This window comes from Trachypithecus francoisi, unplaced genomic scaffold (assembly GCF_009764315.1).
Source record: "Trachypithecus francoisi isolate TF-2019V2 unplaced genomic scaffold, Tfra_2.0 Lachesis_group12, whole genome shotgun sequence".
Taxonomy (NCBI): Eukaryota; Metazoa; Chordata; class Mammalia; order Primates; family Cercopithecidae; genus Trachypithecus; species Trachypithecus francoisi.
Window position 1 is genome coordinate 118,108,130 of NW_022681457.1, and position 24,763 is coordinate 118,132,892.

The following is a 24,763-nucleotide window of genomic DNA, read 5'->3' on the forward strand; positions in this document are numbered from 1 at the left end:
GAGACTCGGAGAGGGAAATGAGCACGGTGTGGAGGTGAGGTTGGGCCGGGCCTGAGGGTCCTGAGAGTTCCTGTGGGCTGTGCACTGAGGAGGCCCAGGGCCCTGGGCAGCTGCTTCCCTCTCAGCCTGGAGGCCCCGGGATGCCTGTGGCAGCCCCTCTTCGAGAGCCCCCTCCCCAGGGCCATGCAGATGTGCTGCTCCCCAAAGGGCTGCCCTGCCCACCAGGCCCCCTGTGAGCTCCCCAAGGCTTGTCAGGGTCACCAATGGGTTCCCAGCACCCAGCTTAGGCTTGGCTCATGGGGACCTTCACAGGATCTTTGGTGTGTTTGCTGAATGATCATGTCCAGAGAGCTCAGGAGACCTGGGATCCATGCTACTTCACTGTGCCAGGAGTCCTTGGGGCAGGGACCAGTTTCTGGTCACCTGTGGGTCCCAGGGCCCAATCCATGTAAGGAGTCCATGCAGGGAGGCTCCAGCTGAGAGGTCCTCCAGTGAAGGGGTCAGGGAACCCCACCCTTAGCCTTTGGGAGAGGGGCCTGGCCCCGCTGGAAGCTGCATCTTCTATACCTAGGTCTTGTCAAGCCTCCTGGCACCAGTGCGCAGGGTGGGATGGGGGTCCAGAGGCAGGCTCAGGAGCACTGAGCCCCCCGCAGACTCTTGGTCACCTCTCCGAGGCTGTTTCTATAGCCCAAAGGGTTTGCTATCTCCTGATTCCATTTACATAAAGTACAGGACCGGGCAGACAAATCAGTGTGTTGGAAGTCACTGCCCTTGGGGGAACCGGCTGACACGAGGGAGGTGGCGGGGACTGGGGACTGGGTGGCGACGCTCTGCCGCTCGGTCTGGGCGCAGGTTATTTTGTGAAAGTTTCCCGAAAATATGTTGAGCTGTGCTCGCAGGACAGGTGCACTTCCCTGTCCGCGTTTGCACTTCAATAAAGTTTAAAACTGTGAACCAGCAGAGGAGATGCAGCAAGAGCAGTGGCAGGCGAGTCTCTCCCAGTGACAGCCCCCACCCTGCGCGGGGCAGCCTCCGTGTTGCCATGGAAACTGACCTCGGAGACAGCGATTCTGGGCTGGGGTGGGGGCTCTCCGGGGGTCCGGACCTGCATTCCTGTGGACAGGCACCCTCCAGGCCAGAGCCGTGCGCGCTTCCTGAGCCGCCCTGCGGGAGGTGGAGGCAGCCTCCGGACCGCAGCGCGCAGGGGCTGGGGAGCCGGGGAGGGAGGGGTGACACCGTCGGCGCCGAGGCCCGGCAGCTCTCCCGTCCCCCGCCCCCCGAGGCGGGGCCTCCGCGGTTCCTCCCCGCCCACCTGCCCCGCCCGCCTCCCGTGCGAGGGTCCGGCGGCGGCGGCTCTGCGGCCTCCCCGTCCCCGGCGCCCCCGCCCGCCGCCCGCCCCCCGCGCGGCCCGGGGCCTGCTCCATGGGTGAGTGCGGGCAGGGGCCTCAGGGGGCGCGGGGCGGGAGGCTGGGGGCCGGGTCGGCTCCTAACCTCCTCCGGGGAGGGCCCACTTCAGGCAAGGGGGTGGGCGCCGACCGGGCTTCGGGCCGCTCGGACCCAAATTCGGCCCCCCAAGTCGGGGCCTGCCTCGGCAGCACCCCACTTCTCCTCCCTCCCCTCGCCTCTCTCTGGCTGGGCCGCTCTGCCCCCACCGCGGTGCACTCCAGCCGCCAGGAAGAGCGGCAGCTTGGAGGGGGCCAAATTCAGGGTCAAAGATGAGTCTCGAGGAACGGGGGTAGCCCCAGACCTTTGGGGGCTCCTCTGTCTCTAAAGGGAGCGATGCAGGGCCTAGAGTTCGCAGGGATGTGGGACCCTGGAGCCCCTTCCCCCCAGCAGCCCTGCCGGGACCCCTTGGGAAGTCTGGGGCCCCAAAAGGTCACTGAGCACTCCCCCACTTGTCCCCCAGACTACAGGGACAGAGGGAGGGAGCAGCGTATTTCCAAAAATGTTTTCTCCCCGTGGAATCTGGATAATTTCCCTGGGGACTGCAGGAGAAAAGGGCTCTGCAAACAGATTCCCATGCAGATAAGTTGGCATTTAAAAGAGAAAGGGACGCTGACCTCCTTTGAAGGGAGGACTGAGGAGATCGCCCCACCCCTCTTCTGGTCGGGAGGCCACTGGGGCCTGGGGAGCCTGGTGCCCCGCCGACTGATGCCCTCTGCTCCTCCCCTGCAGACGACCAGAGCCCCGCGGAAAAGAAGGGACTGCGCTGTCAGAACCCCGCCTGCATGGACAAGGGGCGGGCAGCCAAGGTAGGGAGACTGGAGAGCCTGGGGACACTTGGGGGTAGAGGGGCCAGGGCTCTAACTGTCCTCTCTATTCCAGCACCAGCTATCCACAGAGCCCTGGCACAGTTGCAGCTGGCTGGGCTGGGTTTGAGTGTAGGTGGGGCTACAGTGTGTCTGGTTTAGGAGGCAGAGGGCCTGTCCCTGGCTCAGGAACAGTGGAGTCGGGGGACTTCTACAAGAGCAGGGGAGTGGGGTACTTCAAAGCCCTTTGCTGCACTGTGGTCCTAGCAGCCATTCGGAGGTGACAGGAGCTGTAGCCCTATGCCACGGATGAGGAAGCTGAGGCTTAGCCAGGGGAAGTGGTCTCCCACAGTGCTGGTCCAGTGCCCAGCTGGCACCCTTCCTGTTGCACTCAGCTACTCTTCAGGCCTGGGCATGGGTCTGAGATGCTTTGGGACTTGGTGAGTGTGACCATGGCCCTGGGGATGACAAAAGGAGGAAGGGGCTAGATGATCCTGGAGTGCCAGGGCTCGGGAGCTGGGAATGGGATGAAGTATAAAATCAGGGAGAAAAGGGGCAGGAAGAAAGATAACAGTACTGGCTGGGCGCTTCTGCCTGTGACGTGCTGGGCTCGGTGCCACCCGCTTTCTGTGCCATATGCACTGCTTGCCGCAGCTCTGCAGGGAAGGCATCGTCACCCTGTTTTCCAGATGAAGATACCAAGGTTCAGAGAGGTCCAGTGACTTGGCCAAGGCCCCACAGCTCATGAGAGATGGAGCCGGGGTTTGGAGCCAGGTTTTGTCCCTCCCAGCAGGCATTTACATGACAAAAGTAATAACTGCGCAACTTAGCATCTGGCCCAGGCACCAGGACTCACTGACTCCTCCCTCTGGCCTTCTGAGATGGTCCTGTCCTTATTCCCACTTACAGATGGGGAAACTGAGGCTCAGAGAGGTGAAGTGGCTCACTCAGGGACAGACTGCTAGGAAGTGTGAGAGCTGGGATTTGAACCCAGTACCCAGGTCTGTGTCATACCAGGGCCCCTGTTCTGTTCCATCATGTGTCTCAGCACTGCCAGCTGCAAGAAATGTAAAATTCCACCTCCCAGCCCCTGCTCCCCTCCCGCACCTCCACCCAGACACACACACACTCATTCTGCACAGGAGGACCGTGGTGAGGAAACATGGAGAAGTGCTGTGGGGCGGGGCGAGGAGGGGGCGGCCTCCAGTTGCCGTGGTCACCAGGCAGAGGGGCGGTGTGATGTCAGATACAATCTGCTGGCACGGATGGTGCCTGGCATTGGACTCTGGTGTTGGCTGTTTGCCTCTTTCCCAGATGGGGGCTCCTGGCAAGAAATTGGCCTCAGCTCCCCCCAATATACCTCCTGCCACAGGCCTGCAGAGCCCCGAGGCTTTTGCCTGACCTGAAGGGGCGGCTAGGGCAACAAGGCACATTGTCCTAGCCCCTCCTCTGGGCAGCTGCTCCCAGGGTGGGCCCTCAAGCTGCTCAGGCAGGGGCAGGGGTGGTAGCGCCCAGCCTGCACAGAGGTGAGGCGTGGGAGAAGAGAGCTGGTCTCAGAGTGGGTGTGGTCCCTCTGCAGCCTCCAAACCTCACCTCCAGCCCTGGCCTGCCTGGAACTCGGCACAGCTGACATTGGCATCAGCTGATGAGGGTCATCCAGCCTGCACGGGGAGAGTCTGGGCCCTGTCACCACTGGGACCCCCTTTGGGACAAATGGCACAGACTCACTGTAGGGGCAGAAATGCCTGAATTATCAGAGGCAGAGAGGGCCAGTCAGGGAGGGCATCCTGGAGGAGGGGGCATTTAATGGATGTGAAAACATGGATAGACAGAAGAGAGGCAAGGGCAGTCCAGGAAGGGAGAGGCAGTGGTGGAGAGGAGGTGAGGGGCACTCAGATTTGATAAGAGGAACAAAGAATAACATTGTCGATGATGATAATAATAACCACTACTGGCTGGGCGTGGTTGCTCGTACCTGCGATCCCAGCACTGTGGGAGGCTGAGGCAGGAGTATTGCTTTAGTCCAGGAGTTTGAGGCCAACCTGGGCAACACAGGGAGACCTCTCTCTACTAAAATTTTAAAAAAGGCCTAGCACAGTCGCTCACACCTGTAATCGCAGCACTTTGGGTGGCCAAGGCGGGTGGATTGCCTGAGCTCAGAAGTTCAAGACCAGTCTGGCCAACATGGCGAAACCCATCTCTACTATAAACACAAAAATTAGCCGGGCGTGATGGTGGGCACCTGTAATCCCAGCTACTCGGGAGGCTGAGGCAGGAGAATTGCCTGAACCTGGGAGGCAGAGGTTGCACTGAACCGAGATCGTGCCATTGCACTCCAGCCTGGGCAACAAGAGCAAGACTCTGTCTAAAACAAAACAACAACAACAAAAATTAGTCAGGTGTGGTGGTGGACACCTGTAGTTCCAGCTACTGGGGAGGGTGAGGTGGGAGGATCATTTGAGCCTGGGACATCAAGGCTGCAGTGAGCCGTGATTGTGCCACTGCACTACAGCCTGGGCAACAGAGCGAGACCCTGTCTCAAAAATAGTAACAGGCCGGGCACAGTGGCTCACACCTGTAATCCCAGCACTTTGGGAGGCTGAGGTGGGCGAATCACTTGAGGTCAGGAGTTCGAGACTAGTCTGCCCAACATGGTGAAACCCCATCTTTACCAAAAATATAAAAAATAATCAGCTGGACATGGTGGCACATGCCTGTAATCCCAGCTACTCAGGAGGCTGAGGCAAGAGAATCGCTTGAACCCTGGAGGCGGAGTTTCCAGTGAGCTGAGATCGCGCAATTGCACTCCAGCCTGGGCAACAGACACAGACTCTTGTGTCCAAAAACACCCAATAGTAATAATAACAATTATTGCTGACCGAACATGTTTACATGCCAGACGGGGTGTTAGGCCTTTCTGCTTGTCTCAGTGAAGCCTCTTGAGACCCTCAGAAGAGCATTATTCTTTTTTGTTTTGAGACAGAGTCTTGCTCTGTCACTCAGGCTGGAGTGCAGTGTCTTGATCTCAGCTCACTGCAAGCTCCGCCTCCCGGGTTCACGCCATTCTCCTGCCTCAGCCTCTTGAGTAGCTGGGACTACAGGCGCCTGCCACCACGCCCTGCTAATTTTTTTTTTTTTTTGAGACGGAATCTCGCTCTGTCGCCCAGGCTGGAGTGCAGTGGCCGGATCTCGGCTCACTGCAAGCTCCGCCTCCCGGGTTTACGCCATTCTCCTGCCTCAGCCTCCCTAGTAGCTGGGACTACAAGCACCCACCACCTCGCCTGGCTAGTTTTTTGTTTTTTTTTTTTGTATTTTTTAGTAGAGATGGGGTTTCACCGTGTTAGCCAGGATGGTCTCGATCTCCTGACCTCATGATCCGCCTGTCTCGGCCTCCCAAAGTGCTGGGATTACAGGCTTGAGCCACCGTGCCCGGCTTTTTTTTTTTTTTTTTTTTTTTTGAGATGGAGTCTTGCTCTGTCGCCCAGGCTGGAATGCAGTGGTGCAATCTCGGCTCACTGCAACCTCCGCCTCCCAGGTTCACGCCATTCTCCTGCCTCAGCCTCCTGAGTAGCTGGAACTACAGGCGCCCGCCACCGCGCCCGGCTAGTTTTTTTTGTATTTTTATTTTTATTTTTATTTTATTTTATTTTATCTATTTTTTTTTTGAGACCGAGTCTCGCTCTGCCGCCCAGGCTGGAGTGTAGTGGCCGGATCTCAGCTCACTGCAAACTCCGCCTCCTGGGTTTACGCCATTCTTCTGCCTCAGCCTCCCCAGTAGCTGGGGCTACAGGTGCCCGCCACGTCGCCCGGTTAGTTTTTTGTATTTTTTTAGTAGAGACGGGGTTTCACCGTGTTAGCCAGGATGGTCTCGATCTCCTGACCTCGTGATCCGCCCGTCTCGGCCTCCCAAAGTGCTGGGATTATAGGCTTGAGCCACCGCGCCCAGCCTTTTTTGTATTTTTAGTAGAGACGGGGTTTCACCGTGGTCTCTATCTCCTGACCTTGTGATCCAAAATCTTGTGATCCACCCGCCTTGGCCTCCCAAAGTACTGGCATTACAGGTGTGAACCACTGTGCCCGGTCTAATTTTTTGTATTTTTAGTAGAGACAGGGTTTCACCATGTTAGCCAGCATGGTCTCGATCTCCTGACCTCGTGATCCTCTCACCTCAGCCTCCCAAAGTGCTGGGATTACAGGCGTAAGCCACCTCGCCGGCCAAGAACATTATTCTTATGACCACGAGACTTGTAAGGAAACTGAGGCCCAGAGAGGTAGAGGAACTTGCCCACATCACACAGCATGATCGTCAGAGCCTGGCCTGCGTGAGCCGCTTTTTTTTTTTTTTTGAGACAGAGTCTTGCTCAGTTGCCCAGGCTGGAGTGCAGTGGCGCGATCTCCGCTCACTGCAAGCTCCGCCTCCTGGGTTCACGCCATTCTCCTGCCTCAGCCTCCCGAGTAGCTGGGACTACAGGCGCCCACCACCGTGCCCTGCTAATTTTTTTGTATTTTTAGTAGAGACAGGGTAAGAGCCCCATTCTTATTCTCCAGGATGTGACTCGCATTTTGAAGGAGATGACTTCATTTATTCATTTACCAGACCAGCTTTGAGCATCTGTCAGTGCCAGGCCCAGTTCTAGGCCCAGGAGATCTCCAGGGAACAAAGGGGATGCCCTCCTAGAGATGACATTCTAGCTGTGCTGGGAGGAAGGAAGGGAAGTGACCCTGGCTGGCCAAACTTCCCCCAAGGCTGCCCTGGCAAAGGATCAATTTCAGGCAGGGTTGGACCCTTCAGCTTCTGGGCCCACCCTTGATGTTTTATTTGAGGCACTCCTGGGTGCTGGAGCTTCTGAGATGAATTTGCCATCTGTTCCCTACCTCCTGTCCCTGGAGTTCCCACTGGGAGGAGGGCTAACCAGGATGGGCTTCCTGGAGGAGGCAGCTGGAATCCTGAGGATTAAAGAGGTACTGAGATGGAGGAAAGCTGAGTGAGCAGGGGAGGGACACTGGGGGCTATAAGGGGCAAGCGAGGCCAGGGGGCACAGCGAGAAGGGGACGGGAGGAGGGGGAGGCAGGTGGCACTGGGAGCACCTGCATGTCCAGGTGAGGGGTCTGGACTGTGTATCATGGAGACCCCAGGAGAGAAACCGCCCCTCCCCAAGATGAAGATATGTAGAGCAGTCCACACCTCTGAGCTCCAGGATCAAATCTACTTTTTTCCAGCTGTGAGACCCTGGGGAAGTCACTACATTTCTCTGAACCCCAGGTTCCTCATCTGGAAAATAATCCTGCAGCGATGATTAAAAGAGGCCCATATAGGCCAGGCGCGGTGGCTCAAGCCTGTAATCCCAGCACTTTGGGAGGCCGAGACGGGTGGATCACGAGGTCAGGAGATCGAGACCATCCTGGCTAACAGGGTGAAACCCCGTCTCTACTAAAAAAAAAAATACAAAAAACTAGCCGGGCGAGGTGGCGGGCGCCTGTAGTCCCAGCTACTCGGGAGGCTGAGGCAGGAGAATGGTGTAAACCCAGGAGGCGGAGCTTGCAGTGAGCTGAGATCTGGCCACTGCACTCCAGCCGGGGCGACTGAGCGAGACTCCGTCTCAAAAAAAAAAAAAAAAAAGAGGCCCATATACAAAAAACTAGCCGGGCGAGGTGGCGGGCGCCTGTAGTCCCAGCTACTCGGGAGGCTGAGGCAGGAGAATGGTGTAAACCCAGGAGGCGGAGCTTGCAGTGAGCTGAGATCTGGCCACTGCACTCCAGCCGGGGCGACAGAGCGAGACTCCGTCTCAAAAAAAAAAAAAAAAAGAGGCCCATATATAACATGCTAAGCATAGAGCCTAGCACAGCGTAGGCACGCAAGCTGTCCTGGGAGAGGGGGTAACAAAGTCACCTCTAGACTTTGGGTGTGCCCTCCGTACCCGCCCTGGGATCTGAGACCTCCCCAGGCTCCATCCCAGCTGCAGCTTCTTGCACACAATTGGAGCTGTGAGTGTGGGGAGATGGAGAAAGGCGGGGAGATCCAGGCAGGTGGAGCTGTGAGTGTGGGGAGATGGAGAAGGGCGGGGAGATCGAGGCAGACTGATGATATTGTGGGTTCCCCCTGCCCTCCTGCGAGGTGGCCACAGGACAGTGTGTGGACTTCCCAGCTCCCTGCTGGGCTCCACTGGGCACTGTTCGAGGTCTAGTCAGGGTGCTCCAGGTCACAAGGGGCTATTGAGGAGGACACTTGTGGCCCTGGGCCACAGGGGACACTGGGGCACCACATGTGAGGGTGTTCATCATGGAGGAGGTAGTGATTCCAGCAGCCACTATTGAGCCAGCATGTACTGTGTGCCAGGCCCTGCCTTAGCGCCTGGCTCAGGAACCTCATCTGGCTGTTTCCCCCGTTGCAGTGGGGCCTACCCCATCTCCATTTCCTAGAGAGGGCCCTGCAGAGTGGCAAGGTAAAATGACTTGCCAAGCAAGGCAAGACCAGGACTCAAACCAGGCCTGCCTGTCAGAGCCTCCCATTTCCTCAGAACTCTCAAGAGGAAAGGGAGGTGAATTTTTCTGCACAGCTCCCGAGGGCCTTGACAGGGAGGTGGGGTTCAGCACACTACAGGAAAGAGTTTCCAGCAGCTGGAGCTATCCCTGAAATAGAGGTAGTGAGCACCCCATCACTAGACATATGCAAGAAGAGACAGAAAGGGAAGCGTAGAGGAGATTGCAGAGTGGAGCAGCGGTTGGATGGGAGGACTTCAGAGTTCCCTTGCAGCTTAACAATGGCCTGTGAGGTGGCAGGGATGAGTCAGGGTATGCGTGTGTGGAGGGAGGGTTGGTGAGATGAAGACCAGGGAGAGGAAAGGGTGGACCTGAGGCCCCCATGGAGAAGGGATGGGCAGGATGTGAATAATGGGAGAGGCGATCGCCTATTCTCCTGGGCAATGCTTTGGGGTTGAGCAGCGGCAGACCAGGATGCCCCAGGCAATGGCCAGGTTTGGGCCGATTCTGGAGGTGACTGGTCACCGGAGAGAGGTGGTAGGGCTGGCTGCAGCTGAAGAAAGGGGCAGGGCCCAGAGAAACAATGGGTTTTGGCTAAGTAGTTTTGGGGGAGCAGGTGAAGACGTGGGGATCCCTGGCCCTGGCTGGGAGCTGCCCTAGTATAGGCCCAGCCCCAAGGGTTGGGTGGAGGTTTTGGCCTGGGAAGGGGTCGGGGGAAGGCAGTGTAGAAGGCTTGAAAGTGCGGAAAATGCTGGTGGACCTGAACCCCGCCTCCTCCAGTGGGCCCCCTGTATCCACACCCTTCCCAGTCCGGAGATCAGAGTTATTCTAAACTCCCGCTGCTGGGAGACGGGAACTGAGAACCACTAAATGTTAGAACGGCACCCTTTTCCGGCCATGCCACCTGGGTCAGAAAAAAAAAGAGGGGACCCAGAGAAAAGCGGGCTGGTTCTGGGGCGCTGCGGAGGCCACAGATCAGAATCCAGCTTTTTACAATGGAGCGGAAGCAAGCCTGGCTCGGGGCGATTCCGGGACGAGCTGGGCCTGCGGGTCCCTTTGCCTCGTCCCCCAGGGCTTTTCTGTCTCAGGGAGGCTTCCTGTCGCGGGCCCTGGTCCCCCCCAGCTCCCTTCCGGGATGGGCGAGCTCCCGTCTTCAAGCCCAAGTTAATGACCAGGGACTTTGAACTTTTTGGAGATCTGAAAAGGGCTGGCCCCTCGGGGACAGTGACGCCCCCCACCCCCTCCCCTGAGCCCAGATCCTAGATTACCCCAAGCCACGGCCCGGCTTCCAGCCACCTCCCTGGGTCCGGCGCAGGGCCCTTCCTGGTACCCCTCCTCTCTCCGGTCCCAGCCAGACGGCGCCGTTGGTACCTCCCGGCCCATCCAGGTGGTAGCGCCCGCGCGGCTACCGTAATTCCTCTACGTTCCGCGCCCCAGTTGGCGCGGAGTCGACTGAGCTCTTCCCGCGGCTCCGGTCCCCCTCTCCCCGCGCGCCCCATGAGGCTTTGGCAGTCTCGGCCCGAGCCTCAGACACCGGGTAGGAGACCCTGGTCCTGTCCCTAGGTAAGTCGCGGGGAAGTGGGAGCTGCGCTCCGGACGGGGGGTGGGACTGGGCGCCAGGACCCCCCTAAACCGATGGACAGAACCCGGAGTCGAGAGTCCCACATAGTGCCAGGCCTCTGGGGTACAGGGTCCTCGCCCGCTGTATCTCTATTTACATGAGGGTGGAATGGGTTCAAGCGCCCGCCCCCATCACAGTGTCTCTAGGGCGGGTCGGCTCGGAGATATGGCCGTGAGGAGTCTATGGGACCCTGGCCCCGCTATGGGGGGTATTGGCGGGTTAGGGGGATCCTGGAGGGGCCTGGGCGCGCGGCATGGCTGGGAGGCTCGGCCGACCCTCCCCATTTGGCCAGTCCCGGAGTCGGTCCCAGGCGGAAAAGCCCACTGGAGGCCGGCAGGGGGCGCCAGAGGCTGCGCCTCGCGCAGTCTGAGCAGACCCAGGCACCCACTCAGGGGTGGGGATGCGGGGGACCCGTGAATCCGGGGAGGCCCTGGTCTGCCTTGATGGAAGTCTGGGAAATGGAGGCCAAGGGGTCCCCTACAGATTCCTCAGTAACTCTTCAAGTTGAGGGAGCTCGGGGGTATTTTACCATTCTACTACCCCTTAGCCAGGGTCCAGACACAGGCTAGGACCTGGCAGCCATCCCCAGATACTGAATTCTAGAGAATAGCCAATGCCTTCTTAGCATAGGTGGGGAGATTGAGGCCCGGTGGGGGAAGGGCAGGGGTACGTAGGCCCCAGACCAGGTCTTCTGAGGCCCAGGCAGGTGCCCTCTTTCTCCCGCTCCCTACCAAGGAGCCTTCTAAGTGGCACTGGGGAAGGGGTTGCAAGTCCAGGTGCTCTGAAGACACACGCTGCGGTCTGGGGCTGGGAACTGCAGGGGCTGGACGGGAGGGGATGTTCACACACTGCAGCCCCTCCCTCTCTCTCTAGCACTGGGTCCCAGCCTTGGGCATCCCAGCCAGGACTACTCCCTGGGGAGGAAGGGGCCTTCCTGGCTTCCAGGGCCTGTGTGGCAGGCATAGCCTAGGGAGAGGTTTTCTGTGTCCCTGCCATCTGCCCAGCACAGGCAGGGCCTTAGGTCAGGCTCTGACTCCAGGTGAGTCTCAGAACCCAAGGGGTGATGGGTGAGGCCTGGGCCTAGAGGAAAGGAGGGTGGGTGGGCCGGATGGAGTGTAGAGAGCCGCCTGGCAAAGCCACCCCGCCCTGGCTGGCCTGCCCATGCATGCAGTCTCCACCCCTGGATTTCCAAGGTGTTGGGTGGGGCCTTGGGACTAGCAGGCTCCCAGGGGAGTTGAGCCCTGGTGGGAACTCCTGGCAAGGATATCCCTCCAGCCAGAGAGCTCGGACTCCTGGTTCCAGGCCTGTCTGCTGTTGGCAGAGCCTGGAGCTGGCCCCAGACCTGCGTCCTTTCCTGGACAGGGAGGTCCCTCTCCCACTCAGGCCAGGCTGGGGCCCCAACTTGCTGTGGGGCAGGGATGCCCGGGGGATCCCTGGTTTCCCATCTGCTCTTCTGGGGCTGGGGGAGGTGGTACTGAGGGAGAACAGCCGGGTGGGGGGGGGGTCCTGCCTTGGATACTCCATTATTCATCAGCCTCCGCATCTGGTTTCTGGGTATCAGTTTCAACAAGCCGGCCCTGACTCACAAGCCTGGAGCTGGGGCTGGGCTGGGGAGGGGCTCCCTCCTCAGAGAGTTGGGGGCCAGGACTTCTTGGGCCTGCCCCTGAGTTTCAGCTCCTTGCTGTGGTGAGGAGGTGGGAATGCAGGAGCCTGCCCAGGCCCACCCACCTGCCCTGGTACAGGGGCTGGGTGCTCCTTTCTGCTCTGCACTCTTGCCCCTAAGGAGCAGTCCCCCACCCTCGCCGAGTACCCAGGCAGCAGCCTCAATCAGGGATGGCCAGGGCCCAGGCACTCAGGTGACCTCTGGTGATCCGCCCTGACCCAGCCCTGGCGGTCTCCACTTGATGCAACCCCACACCAGTGGGCTCCACGCAAGCCGGCTTTGGGATCTGCTGTGTCTTCAGGAAGGCAGTCTCCAAGGCCCTGTAGCCCAAACCAGCATTCAGCAGTCTTCAGGCCCCACCCCTGCCCTGTGCCTGAGGCATCCATTTCCCTACGTAGCAGCAGCTGGAGACTTTGGGGCAAGTCAGTTGACACAGGCCTTAGTTTCTCTATCTGTTAAATGGGGATCGTAGCAGTATCTCCTCCTAAGAGTCTTTGAGAAGAGTGAATGGGATTCACTGCCCAGAACTCCCGGGACAGGGGTGGCGCGTGGGAACGCTCAGTGAAATGCAGGTATCTGCCTGCAGGACAGCACAAGGGTGGAGGTCTGGGGCAAGACCACTCAATTTGAAGTAGGAACTCACCTGTCCAGGGCCAGTAGGCCCAAGGTCATGGATACTAGGAGGAGGAAGAGACCTTTGGTCTGGCAGTGGGGAAGGCTCTGTTGACCGTTGGCCACAGGAAGGGATATCCTGGCCGAGCCCTTTCCTGTCCCCATGTCCTTCTATGGCATGAGGGCCCTTCTGCCTTCATCCGTTCACTGATCTCATCCCCCCCCCCAGCGCACCTACTGTGCACCAGGACTGTTCTAAGTGCTGAGGACACAGTGAGATCCAGACAGCCAAGGCTCTGGCCTCTGGAGTGGACAGTCTAGTAGGGAAGAATGATAATAAGAAAGTGAACAAAGAAATGAATTACAGGTAGTAAGAAACGCTAAGAAGGAAATAATTTAACTTAAAGGAATTGAGAGCGAGAGGGTAAGGGTGGTTTATTTTGAGAGGAGGGAAAAGGATGTCTTGGAAGTAGCATTTAAGTTGGGGCCTGGTACCAGCTGTTTGAAGATGGGGGCATGTGGAATTCCAGATAGAAAACACAGAGGAGAAGGCCCTGAGCTTGGTGAGCTATAGGGAGAGAAGGGAGACCGGCAGGTGGACCACTGTGTGAACCAGCTGGGAGCGAGGCAGGAGCCCGGCCATGGTGGGATTTCACTCTAAGCAAGATGGAAAGTTTTAGTTTTCAAAACTCTGCCTGTTGGCTGGGTGCGATGGCTCATGCCTGAATTGCAGCACTTTGGGAGGCCAGGGTGGGGGTGGATCGCTTGAGATCAGGAGTTAGTGACCAGTCTGGTCAACATGGTGAAACCCCGTCTCTACTAAAATACAAAAATTAGCTGGATGTAGTGGCAGGTGCCTGTAATCCCAGCTACTCAGGAGGCTGAGGCAGGAGAATTGCTTGAACCTGGGAGGTGGAGGTTGTAGTGAGCTGGGATCATGCCACTGCATTCCAGTCTGGACAAGAGCAAGATTCTGTCTCAAAAAAACAAAAAATAAAAAACCCACAACTGTGCCTGTGGTGTAGACAGTGGATGACCTGGGCTTTGGGAGCGGAGACAGCCCTGGAAGTCTCTAATAAACTGCTGCTGCCCTCCCAAAGCCATCGTATAGACCCTGGCCCCTTCCCACCCTCTTTCCCCATGGAACCAGGTGGAGGAGGAGCTATTAGGGGTGAGTGGGCTGATGACAGACAGCACGGCCACCTCACCCCCATGGTTTCTGAGGAGTGCCCCAAGGAGGCCATTCCAGAATCCCTAAGCCACAGTCTGGGTTTCAGTCTTGCCTGTAGACTTTTATGTCTCTTTATGTCACTTTATTCCCCACCCCATGAATGGGGATAATAGTGCCTGCTCTGCCTTCCTGGGAATCAGTGTAAAAGCACTTTGACAGCTGTGTAGTGATGACTCCAGCACCAGAGTCCGGGGGTTTGCATCGTCTCAGGCTTTGCTGAGTGCCCCCTGGCGGTGGGGACCTGGCCTAGAGCCGCAGGGACCTGGGCTGCTGTGCCATGTGGGTCACCAGGGTTTCCTGATGCCTCCACCTCACCCAACTCCCAGGGACTGCTAAGGACAGCCTCTCGGAGCAGTCCGCCTTCTGCCCACGGCACTTTCCAGAGGCCACCAGCCTTTGGCTCTTGGCCTCTGCCATACCTGGGCAGTGAGCAGTCGGTGTGGGAGGGTGTACCCGGGGCTCAGGCTCTCAGGAAGAGGTCTCCAGGATGATGGGAGGGACTGAGATGAGCTCCTGTTGTGACGTTGGGGTGGATGTGTGACTGGGGCTCAAAACTGGTGTTGGAGCAGAGAGAGGTGTCCCTGGGGCTAGATGGAGAGCCGGACCAAGGACCCCGAGGGGAATGTCACCCATCCTGGCCTACCCCTTCTTGTGCCTGTGTCCTAAGAGCTCCCTTGCTGGGAGGAAGAAGGGGTCCCCTGGGCTGAGGCTCTGAGGTGGGGGTGGGGTCTCCAGGAGGAAGGGAGGAGGGTACCCTTCTGGCTGGAAGGGACCGTTGGTGTTGGCACTGAGGGTGAGGTGGGGACCACAGCAGAGTGGGCGCCCCAGGGCTGGGCAGGGGTCGGGTCACCCAGGGGAGGGGCTCCACAGTCTCCACGGTTGTGGGGGCTGTCACCAGCGCCCCCTGCCTCCGGCATTCAAGGAGCTCCCCAGGGGAAAGAGCAAGTTCTGAGGAGCCCTCTGAGCCGGGCACTGGCCTTGAGGAGGGAGTCAGAGAAGAGAGGGGCCCCGGGCCGCGCAGAGGCACAGTGGTGGGCGTCCCCCAGGCCAGGCAGAGGTGGGAACGTGGGGGTCCTGGAGGTTGGGCAGAGGCGGAGATGTGGGGGTCCCCGGGCCGGGCGGAAGTGGGGGTGTGGGGTCCCCGGGTCTGGGCAGAGGCGGGAGGCGGGGGTACCCCAGGTCGGGCGGAGGCGCGGGTGTGTGGGTCGCCGGGGCGGGCGGAGGCGGGGGTGTGGGGTTCCCGGGCAGGCAGGCGGGGATCCCCGGGGCTGGGTGGAGAGGGCCCGGGCGGGAGGGAGGTGTCCGCCTTCCTGGGGGGCTGGGGGTTGTTCCGGCCCCGGCCCTCCCCGGGGTCCCCGCGCTCAGCGGGGGCGGGCGCGGCCGCACAATGGCAGGAAACGGGGCTCCGCGCTTTGTCCGGCGGGCGGCGCAGACCGCGGCTTCCTCCGGCCGCCATGGGGACAGGACCCGGTGTCTCCGGACGCCTAGCGGCCTGCAGGCCGGGCCCGGGGTTGCTCTCCCGGGACTCGGAGCCCTCCTGGGCCGGGGGTCGTGCCCGCGACGGTGAAGGCCAGGTACGGGGCCAGGACGGGGAGGGAACGGGGCTGGGTGCCGGGTTCTCGCCTGCAGCCGCCCAGCCCTGCGCAGGCGGCCAGGGCAGGGGTGCCCGTGACTGTGGGCCCCTCGACCCGCAGGGGAAGGATGTGGCCCATGGCAGCCGAGCCCCCTACCCGGGCAGCTGCACCCTGGGGACGGGGACCTCGGACTCCGGGGTGTGTCCCCGCCAGCTGAGATGTACCCGCCAATCCTTGGCCCTTTGTGTCTGGGGCCAGCTCCGGACACACCTGTGGGTCCCGGGCCCTGTGCTGGGCCGCCCCTCTCCCTTTCTTCCTCTGCCCTGGCCCTGCCCACAGCCTCCTCCTACCCCCGAGGCCTCTGTTTCTCCTTTTGCCTCTGGCCCCAGCCCTTGTGTGAGGGTGGACGCCTGGCTCTCTGTCCCCATCTTCACACGTGTGTGTTCCCCAGAGCGCCCCCCTCTGTTATTCTGGCTGCCTGGAGTTAGAAGGGGGTGGGAGCTGGCTGTTCCCATGGGTGGGCTCTCTCCTCCCTTGGGTTGAGACCTGGGAACATTGCCCCGGACCCTGGCGTCCCTCCTGCAGGACAGAGGCAGGACATGGTGGGCAGGCAGGTGAGGGAGGGGCAGTTGCGTCTGAGAGAAGGGGCTGGAGTCTGGCTTCAAGAAGGGGCTGTTCTGCCCTAGTGCTGGGGGAGTCCTGCCCCTGGAGGGAGCTGGGGGAGACTCTGGGGTTTGGGGGTGGGGCGTGAGGCAGGATGGGTAGCAGAAACTGCACCAGGGGTCTCTGCCCACCCCAGCTTCTCAGTTGGGCTCATGGTTCTCCTGGGGGCTTCCAGAACTTCATCCTCAATCAGATCTGCTCGATGAAGTCAGAAACCACCTGGTTCAGATCCTGGGGCTGAGCCTCACTGTGCCCCTAGTGCCCCTGAGCCTGGGGACTGCTGAGAGGAGGGAAGCAGATGAGGTCAGTCGGGCCTGGGCACCAGCTCCTGGCAGCAACCGGAGGAGTCAAACAGCCTCAGTGATGGTAGTGGACATCCAGACCATCACAGCAGCGAAACTGATCTCGAGTCTTTCAAGGGATCCAGGGTGGGGTGCATCATAGGGCTCAGTCCATATTTGTTGAATACTGACTCTTCTATGAGGAGTGAATCAGGGTTTAAAATCTGCTGTGTATTGGATTGATTTAAAAACAAGATTGTGGCACAGAATCAGAGTTGGACTGGAAGGGTCCCAGAGACCCTCCCAGAACTCCTTCACCCTAGCACTGCTCCTGCCATGTCACCCCCTACCTGCGGTGGGGCCAGGGCTTGGGTCACGGGGAGGTCTGCAGCCCCAGCTGGCACTAGGAAATCTCAGGAGGCCCAGAAGGGATTGGAGTCAGGAGCCTCTGCCAGGCAGGCTGGGCACAGAGGGCCAGAGGGCTGTGGCTCCCAGGACGAGGGGACAAGGTGGGGCAGGGCCCTTCCCCAGATCATTCTCATGAGGAGACACCTGAAGCTTGGGCTCCCAGAAGGTGCAAAGCCTGACGTTTCTTTCAGCAGTGCTCTGTGGGTTCAGGGCGAGGACATAGGAAGAGCCCTGGCTGAGGATAGCTTAGTGGTTTCTGTAGTTTTTAAAAATTTTTTCGGAGACAAGGTCTCACTCTGTCGCCCAGGCTGGAGTGCAGCAATGTGATCATGGCTCACTGCAGCCTCAATCTCCTGGGCTCAAGCAATCTTCCCGCCTCAGCCTCCCAAGTAGCTGGGACTACAGGAGAGTATTACCACAGCCAGCTAATTGTGTTTGTTTTTTGTAGAGACAGGATCTCACTGGGTTGCCCAGGCTGGAGTCTTTATTTTACAGTAGATTAATACAGAAACCAGAAAGAGCTGCAGGGGTTGAGGGATCAATCCCATGACCCTCACTTCAAGCCCCACCAGCACAGTTGAAGATCACTCCTAAAGGGTGTGGAAGTGGGGGCACCTGGCGCTCAAGGCTGCCTTCAGGAATCTGGGTCATCCTGTCCCCAGCCACCTGCCTGGGGCCCAGTTCCATGCAGATGAGCCCCTCCCTGAGCATGCGGGCGTGCTTGGAGTGCCACCTGCTGACTACCAGTCCTGTGCCCTGTTCCCTTTTTTGTCAGATGGAGACACAGAGGGACAGGGCTTGCATCAAACTGAGATTGATTTTCTCCTGTCCCTGTAATCCCAGCCGGCCTGAGGCCAGTGTCTCCTTCCTAAGACACCCACAAGAGGATGCGAATGTGGTTAAAATCTGGAATCCAGGCTGGGTGCAGTGGCTCACGCCTGTAATCCCAGCACTTTGGGAGACCGAGATGGGTGGATCACCTGAGGTCAGGAGTTCAAGACCAGCCTGACCAACATGGTGAAGCCCCGTCTCTACTAAAAATCCAAAAATTAGGTGGGTGTGGTGACGGTGCCTGTAGTCCCAGTTACTTGGGAGGCTGAGGCAGGAGAATTGTTTGAACCCGGGAGGCGGAGGTTGCAGTGAGCCAAGATTGTGCCACTGCTCTCCAGCCTGGGCGACAGAGCGAGACTCTATCTCAAAAAACATAAATAAATAAATAAATAATCTGGGATCCAGAGCCCCACACACACTGGCTTCAAGTCCTAGCTCCACTGGCTATGTGACCTTAGACAAGTCATTTCACCTCTCTGAGTTTTACTTTCCTCTTGCGTGAAACAGGGACAGTAACAGTCTCTATCTTACAGGATGAGATACACGTGTAACGCCCCCGGTGCAGCTCCAGACACATGATGACCACATTAAAAACACGCTCAGACTCTTCCCGGCCTTCTCCTCCCTCCTGCTGTCTGTCATTTTCTCTGCTGTCCTCACCATGCCTATCTCAGAAACCTCTCACTGGGCTTTCACCAGCCAGAAACTCTTCAGCGCCTCTCTCCTGCCTTAATTCATAAATTAAACAAGTGTTTATGGAGCAGCTGGGACTGGAGGTCAGGCGCTGAATCAGACAGAGTAACATTTCTGTCCTTGCGGATGTGAACAGGTGTGGAGGCAGCAGGGTGGAAGATGTGACCTGTCAGGTGCTGGAAAGTGCTGAGGACAGGAAAGGAGCGTGGAGGGTGAATGAGGAGGATAAGAAGGTGACTTGGGGGAGGCCGGGCGCGGTGGCTCACGCCTGTAATCCCAGCACTTTGGGAGGCCGAGACGGGTGGATCACAAGGTCAGGAGATCGAGACCATGGTGAACCCCGTCTCTACTAAAAATACAAAAAATTAGCCGGGCGCAGTGGCGGGCGCCTGTAGTCCCAGCTACTCAGAGGCTGAGGCAGGAGAATGGCGTGAACCCGGGAGGTGGAGCTTGCAGTGAGCCGAGATCGCGCCACTGCACTCCAGCCTGGGCGACAGAGCGAGACTCCGTCTCAAAAAAAAAAAAAAAAAAAAGAAGGTGACTTGGGGGGAAGCTCGCAGGAGGGGAGGGAAGGCAGGGAGCCGTGCATTTCAATATCTGGAGAAAAGCATCTCAGGCCAGGGACTGGCAGATGTCACAACTCAGAGGTGGGAACTGCCCTGAAGGAGAGTGTCCTGGAATGACCAGGAGGCCAGCGGGTAAGGGGAGTGAGCCAGGATGGAAGAGCAGGACAGGAGGTCCCTGAATGGAGTGGCCTTAACCCTAAACAAAAAGTCAATGTCATAAAAGACTGAAAACCCTAACCTTAACCCTTTTGGCTTTTTTGTTTGTTTGTTTGTTTTTATAAGATAGTGTCTTTCTCTGTAGCCCAGGCTGGAGTGCAATGGCACAGTCTCAGCTCACTGCAACCTCTGCCTCCCTGGTTCAAGCCATTCTCCTGCCTCAGCCTCCTGAGTAACTGGGACTATAGGCGTGTGTCACCACGCCCGGCTAAGTTTTTGTATTTTTAGTAGAGATGAGGTTTCACCGTGTTAGCCAGGATGGTCTTGATCTCCTGACCTTGTGATCCACCCGCCTTGGCCTCCCAAAGTGCTGGGATTACAGGCATGACCCACTGCGCCCAGCCTTTTTTTTTTGAGACGGAGTTTCACCCCAGGCTGGAGTGCGATGGCGTAGTCTTGGCCCACTGCAACCTCTGCCTCCCATATTCAAGCAATTCTCCCGCTTCAGCCTCCCGAGTGGCTGGGATTACAGGCATGCACCACCATGCCCAGCTAATTTTGTATTTTTAGTAGAGACGGGGTTTCGTCCATGTTTGTCAGGTTGGTCTCGAACTCCTGACCTCAGGTAATCCGCCCGCCTCGGCCTCCCAAAGTGCTGGGATTACAGGCGTAGCCACTGCGCCTGGTCTCTTTTGGCTTTTATTCAGAGTGAGATGGGAACCCCTGGAGGGTTTTGAGTAGATACAGTGGGACTCCTCTTTGAACAGGGCCCACTCTAGCTGCCCATGGATGACATATTGTGGAGGACAGGGGTAGCAGTAAGGCTAGTTTTGTGGGGGACAGCGGTAGCAGTAAGGCTAGTTTTGAGGCCGTTGTTGTCATCCAGCTAAGAGGTGGCTGGGCAGTGGCACGCTTATGAGCTATGGCTGGGTTGAGGCCACAGATACTAAAGGTGGAGCCAGTGGAATTTTTGGGCTGACTAGATGGAGGTGTAACAGAGATTGTCAAGAGTGACCCCAAGCTAGCATGGTGGCTCACACCTGTAATCCCAACACTAATTCCAGCCCTTTGGGAGGCTGAGGCGGGTGGATCCGTCGAGCCCAGGAGTTCGAGACCAACCTGGGCAACATGGTGAAACCCTGTCTCTACTAAAAATTAGCTGGGTGTGGTGGTGCATGCCTTTAGTTCCAGCTACTTGGAAGAGTGAGGCAGGAGAATCACTTGAACCCAGGAGGTGGAGGTTGCAGTGAGGCAAGATTGTGGCACTGCACTCCAGACTGGGTGACAAAGGGAGACCCTGTCTCAAAAAAAGAAAAAAGAAATCCCCCACTTTACAGCCATTGCAGCCATCAGAAGAATCAAATATCATCTATGTATGCTAAAGCTCTTAGGACTACAGGCTCGCATCACCACGCCTGGCTAATTTTTTGTTTTTTGTTTTTTTTTTTTGGAGACGGAGTCTCGCTTTGTCACTCAGGCTGGAATGCAGTGGTGTGATCTCGGCTCACTGCAACCTCTGCCCCCGGGTTCAAGCAACTCTCCTGCCTCAGCCTCTCAAGTAGCTGGGACTACAGGCACATGCTGCCATGGCCGACTAATTTGTATTTTAGTAGAGACGGGGTTTCACCGTGTTGCCCAGGCTGCTATCGAACCCCAGAGCTCAGGCAATCTGCCCACCTCGGCCTCCCAAAGCGCTAGGATTACAGGCGTGAGCCACTGTGCCTGGCAATTTTTTATGTTTTTAGTAGAGATGGGGTTTTGTCATGTTGGCCAGGCTGGTCTTGAACTCCTGACCTCAAGCGATTGAGTGAGATTACTGGGGAACAAGACATCTCAAAGTGCCACACCACAGATTACTTATTAATTATAGGGGAAAAAGGGACTCTACAAGGTACAGAGGTCCCCAGAGGATCCAGCATTACAGGCAAATAGCAAGAACACACAGTCAGCTCTGTGGTGTCCCTGCCTGAACACTCAGTTTGAAACTTTCTGAAGACCAGCAGACGGATCCACATTGAGGAGCTCTGTGCAAGGCTGCTGGCTCAAAGGCTTAAAAAATGTCAAAGTCGGCCAGGCATGTTGGCCCATGCCTGTAATCCCAGCTCTTTGGGAGGTCAAGGCGGGCAGATTGCTTGAGCCCAGGAGTTCAAGACTAGCCTGGGCAACAGAGTGAGACCCTGTCTCTACTGAAAATAAAAAAATTAGTTGGGCGTAGTGGCATGCACCTAGTAGTCCCAGCTACTAAGGAGGCTGAGGCAGGAGGATTACTTGAGTCCAGGAGGTTGAGATTGCAGTGAGCTGTGATCGTGCCACTGTACTCCAGCCTGGGCTACAGAATGAGACCCTGTCTTGAAGAAAAAAAACAAAGTCAATGTAATAAAAGACCACAAAAAACAAGGCCGGGTGCGGTGGCTCACCCCTGTAACCCCAGCACTTTGGGAGGCCAAGGCGGGCAGATCACGAGGTCAGGAGATCCAGACCATCTTGGCTAACATGGTGAAATTCCGTCTCTACTAAAAATACAAAAAATTAGCCGGGCATGGTGACGGGCACCTGTAGTCCCAGCCACTCGGGAGGCTGAGGCAGGAGAATGGCTTGAACCCAGGAGGAGGAGCTTGCAGTGAGCTGAGATCGTGCCACTGCACTCCAGCTTTGGTGACAGAGTGAGACTCTGTCTCAAAAAAAAACAGAAGACCACAAAAAACAAGGAGTCTAGAGTATGGTGGTCCGATCTCGGTTCACTGCAACCTCCATCTTTCGGGTTCAAGTGATTCTCCTGCCTCAGCCTCCCAAGCAGCTGGGACTATGGGCACGCACCACCATGCTTGACTAATTTTTTGTATTTTTGGTAGAGACGGGGTTTCACCATGTTGGCCAGGCTGGTCTTGAACTCCTGACCTCAAGCAATCCGCCCACCTCGGCCTCCCAAGGTGCTGGGATTACAGGCATAAGCCACCTCATCTGGCCAGAATTCATTGTTTTTTTTTTTTTTTTTTTTTTGGAGACGGAGTCTCGCTCTGTCGCCCGGGCTGGAGTGCAGTGGCTGGATTTCACCTCACTGCAAGCTCCGCCTCCCGGGTTTACGCCATTCTCCTGCCTCAGCCTCCGAGTAGCTGGGACTACAGGCGCCCGCCACCTCGCCCAGCTAGTTTTTTGTATTTTTTAGTAGAGATGGGGTTTCACCATGTTAGCCAGGATGGTCTCGATCGATCTCCTGACCTCGTGATCCGCCCGTCTCGGCCTCCCAAAGTGCTGGGATTACAGGCTTGAGACACCGCGCCCGGCCCAGAATTCATTCTTAAAGGATAAACAGACATAACCAAATGCCACGTGTGAACTTTGATTAGTTCCTATATGAGGAAGTATATCTGTAAGAACATTGTTTAGATACTTGGGAAAATGTCAATATAGACTCTATATCAAGGTTCAGTTTCCCAAATGTGACAATTCTATGGGGTTTTGTAGGAAAGGTGTCTTTGTTCTTAGGCAGCACCATGGTTGCTGCCCCAGGGGAGGGGGGTGCCGAGAAGAGAATGGGAGAGAAAGCAGATGTGGCAGATACCAACAACTGGGGAGTCCAGAGGGCGTGTGCTATTCTTATAATTTTTGGTAGGTTTGAAATGTTTTAAAACAAGTCTGGGCGCAGTGGCTCATGCCTGTAATCCCAGCACTTTGGGAGGCTGAGGCAGGCGGATCACCTGAGACCAGGAGTTCGATACCAGCCTGGCCAACATGGTGAAACTCCGTCTCTACTAAAAATACAAAAATTAGTCTGGTGTGGTGGTGTGCGCCTGTAATCCCAGCTACTCAGGAGGCTGAGGCAGGAGAATCGCTTGAACCTGGGAGGTGGAGGCTGCAGTGAGCCGAGATCACGCCATTGTACTCCAGCCTGGGCAACAGAGCAAGATCCCTTCTCAAAAAAAATTTAAAAAAATAAAAAGAAAAGAAATATTTTAAAACAAAACTTGGGAAAAATAGAGAGTGGGAGGAGAGAACTAGGAAGTCGTGAATACTGATACCTGTTTACAGAGTTTAGCTGTGAAGGGAAAGAAAGAAAGTCAGCCTAAGCTGGAGGGTGAGGTGAGGCCTCTGTAAAATGAAGAAATAAGGCTGGGCGTGGCAGCTCATGCCTGTAATGCCAGCATTTTGGGAGGCCAAGGTGGGCGGATCACTTGAGGCCAGGAGTTTGAGACCAGCCTAGGCAACATGGTGAAACTCTGACTCTACAAAAAATACAAAAACTAGCCTGTGGTGGTGCGTGCTTCTAGTCCAAGCTACTCGGGAGGCTGAGGCTAGAGGATCACGTGAGTCTGGGAAGTCAAGGCTGCAGTGAGCCATGATTGTGCCACTGCACTCCCTGTCTCAAAGAAAGGAAAAAAAAGATGGAGAAGCTGGGCGCGGTGGCTCACGCCTGTAATCCCAGCACTTTGGGAGGCTGAGGCGGGTGGATCACGAGGTCAGGAGATCGAGACCATCCTGGTGAACACGGTGAAACCCCATTTCTACTAGAAATACAAAAAAATTAGCTGGGCGTGGTGGTGGGCACCTGTAGTCCCAGCTGCTCGGGAGGCTGAGGCAGGAGAATGGCGTGAGCCCGGGAGGCAGAGGTTGCAGTGAGCCGAGATCGCGTCACTGCACTCCAGCCTGGGCGACAGAGCGAGACTCTGTCTCAAAAAAAAAAAAAAAAATTTTAGCTGGGTGTGGTGGTATGCGCCTGTAATCCCAGCTATTGGGGAGGCTGAGGCAGGAGAACTGTGTGAATCTGGGAGGCAGAGGTTGCAGTGAGCTGAGATCAAGCCACTGCACTCCAGTCTGGGTGACAGAACGAGACTCTGTCTCAAAAAAAAAAGAAAAAGGTGGAGAAAAAATAACCACGTGTTGGTGTGCCGACGGGGGAATGATCCAGCAGAGGGGAAACTTGATGATGTGGGAGACGGGGGACTGCTGGGGGGTGTCCCCTCACCCTGAATCGAGGGATGGATCCATTAGGGAGAGCTGGCCCAGGTTGGAGCAGGGCGGTTCATTCTAAGTCCCTGCAGCCCTGAGCCGGGGTCGGGGGATGTGGTGGAGCTCGTGGACCTCCTGAAGTCTTCTGTCCCTACCCCAGGTATGTCACCACGCCGACTGCCAGCAGCTGCACCGCCGGGGACCCCTCAACCTCTGCGAGGCCTGTGACAGCAAGTTCCACAGCGCCATGCATTATGATGGGCATGTCCGCTTTGACCTTCCTCCACAAGGTGAGCACAGGCGGGAGCCACAGCTCGGGCCCCCAGCGCTCCTGCGGTAGTGTTTCGGTAACCGTTGGAACCACGCTAGGGCATCGTAAGGACAAGTTGACTGTACATAATGAAACCCGAGTATGTCACGGTTCCTTTTGTTCCAAATGTTTTTTAGCAAGAGAAAAAGTCCATGACCCTTCCAGAGGCAGGCCTTTCTCTATCTGGTGCTGTGTTCTCACTGGTTCTCACCTCCCCCAGCTGCTCCTGCCCCTGGCCTGTGGCCCACACAGAGAAGGCCCCTTTCTTTCTAGTTCTGCCTGTCCTCAGGGCAGGGGACTTCTGGACAAGTCCTCCAAGCCAGGCTGTGGGCCTAGCAGAGGCAGTGTGGAGTGGGGTGGTCAGGTCAGGAGGCACTTGTAGCAGGAAATAAGAAATTCCTTGTGCTGAGCAGGGACCCAGCTCAGGCCCACCGTCAACTGCCTGTGGAGGGGTGACTTGCAGGCACCCAGGCCTGGT

The 24,763-nt window shown here is 57.3% G+C and overlaps 1 protein-coding gene across 7 annotated transcripts in view; it reads left to right on the forward strand.

Moving 5' to 3' along the window:
- The first annotated feature begins 1,236 nt into the window (after positions 1–1,236).
- Positions 1,237–24,763, forward strand: part of PLEKHG5 (pleckstrin homology and RhoGEF domain containing G5) — a 34,009-nt gene continuing 10,482 nt past the window's right edge. For 2 of the 7 annotated variants that reach the window (XM_033228577.1, XM_033228582.1), the window contains exons 1-2: positions 15,205–15,430; positions 24,136–24,265. In XM_033228577.1, the coding sequence (XP_033084468.1) occupies positions 15,311–15,430; positions 24,136–24,265 (250 nt within the window). In that variant the 5' untranslated portion in view covers positions 15,205–15,310. Of the gene's footprint in view, positions 1,427–2,175; positions 2,253–9,577; positions 10,293–14,774; positions 14,888–15,204; positions 15,431–18,134; positions 18,540–24,135; positions 24,266–24,763 lie in introns of those variants that run through there. The other 5 variants (XM_033228578.1, XM_033228579.1, XM_033228580.1 and 2 more) reach the window with 5 other exon arrangements.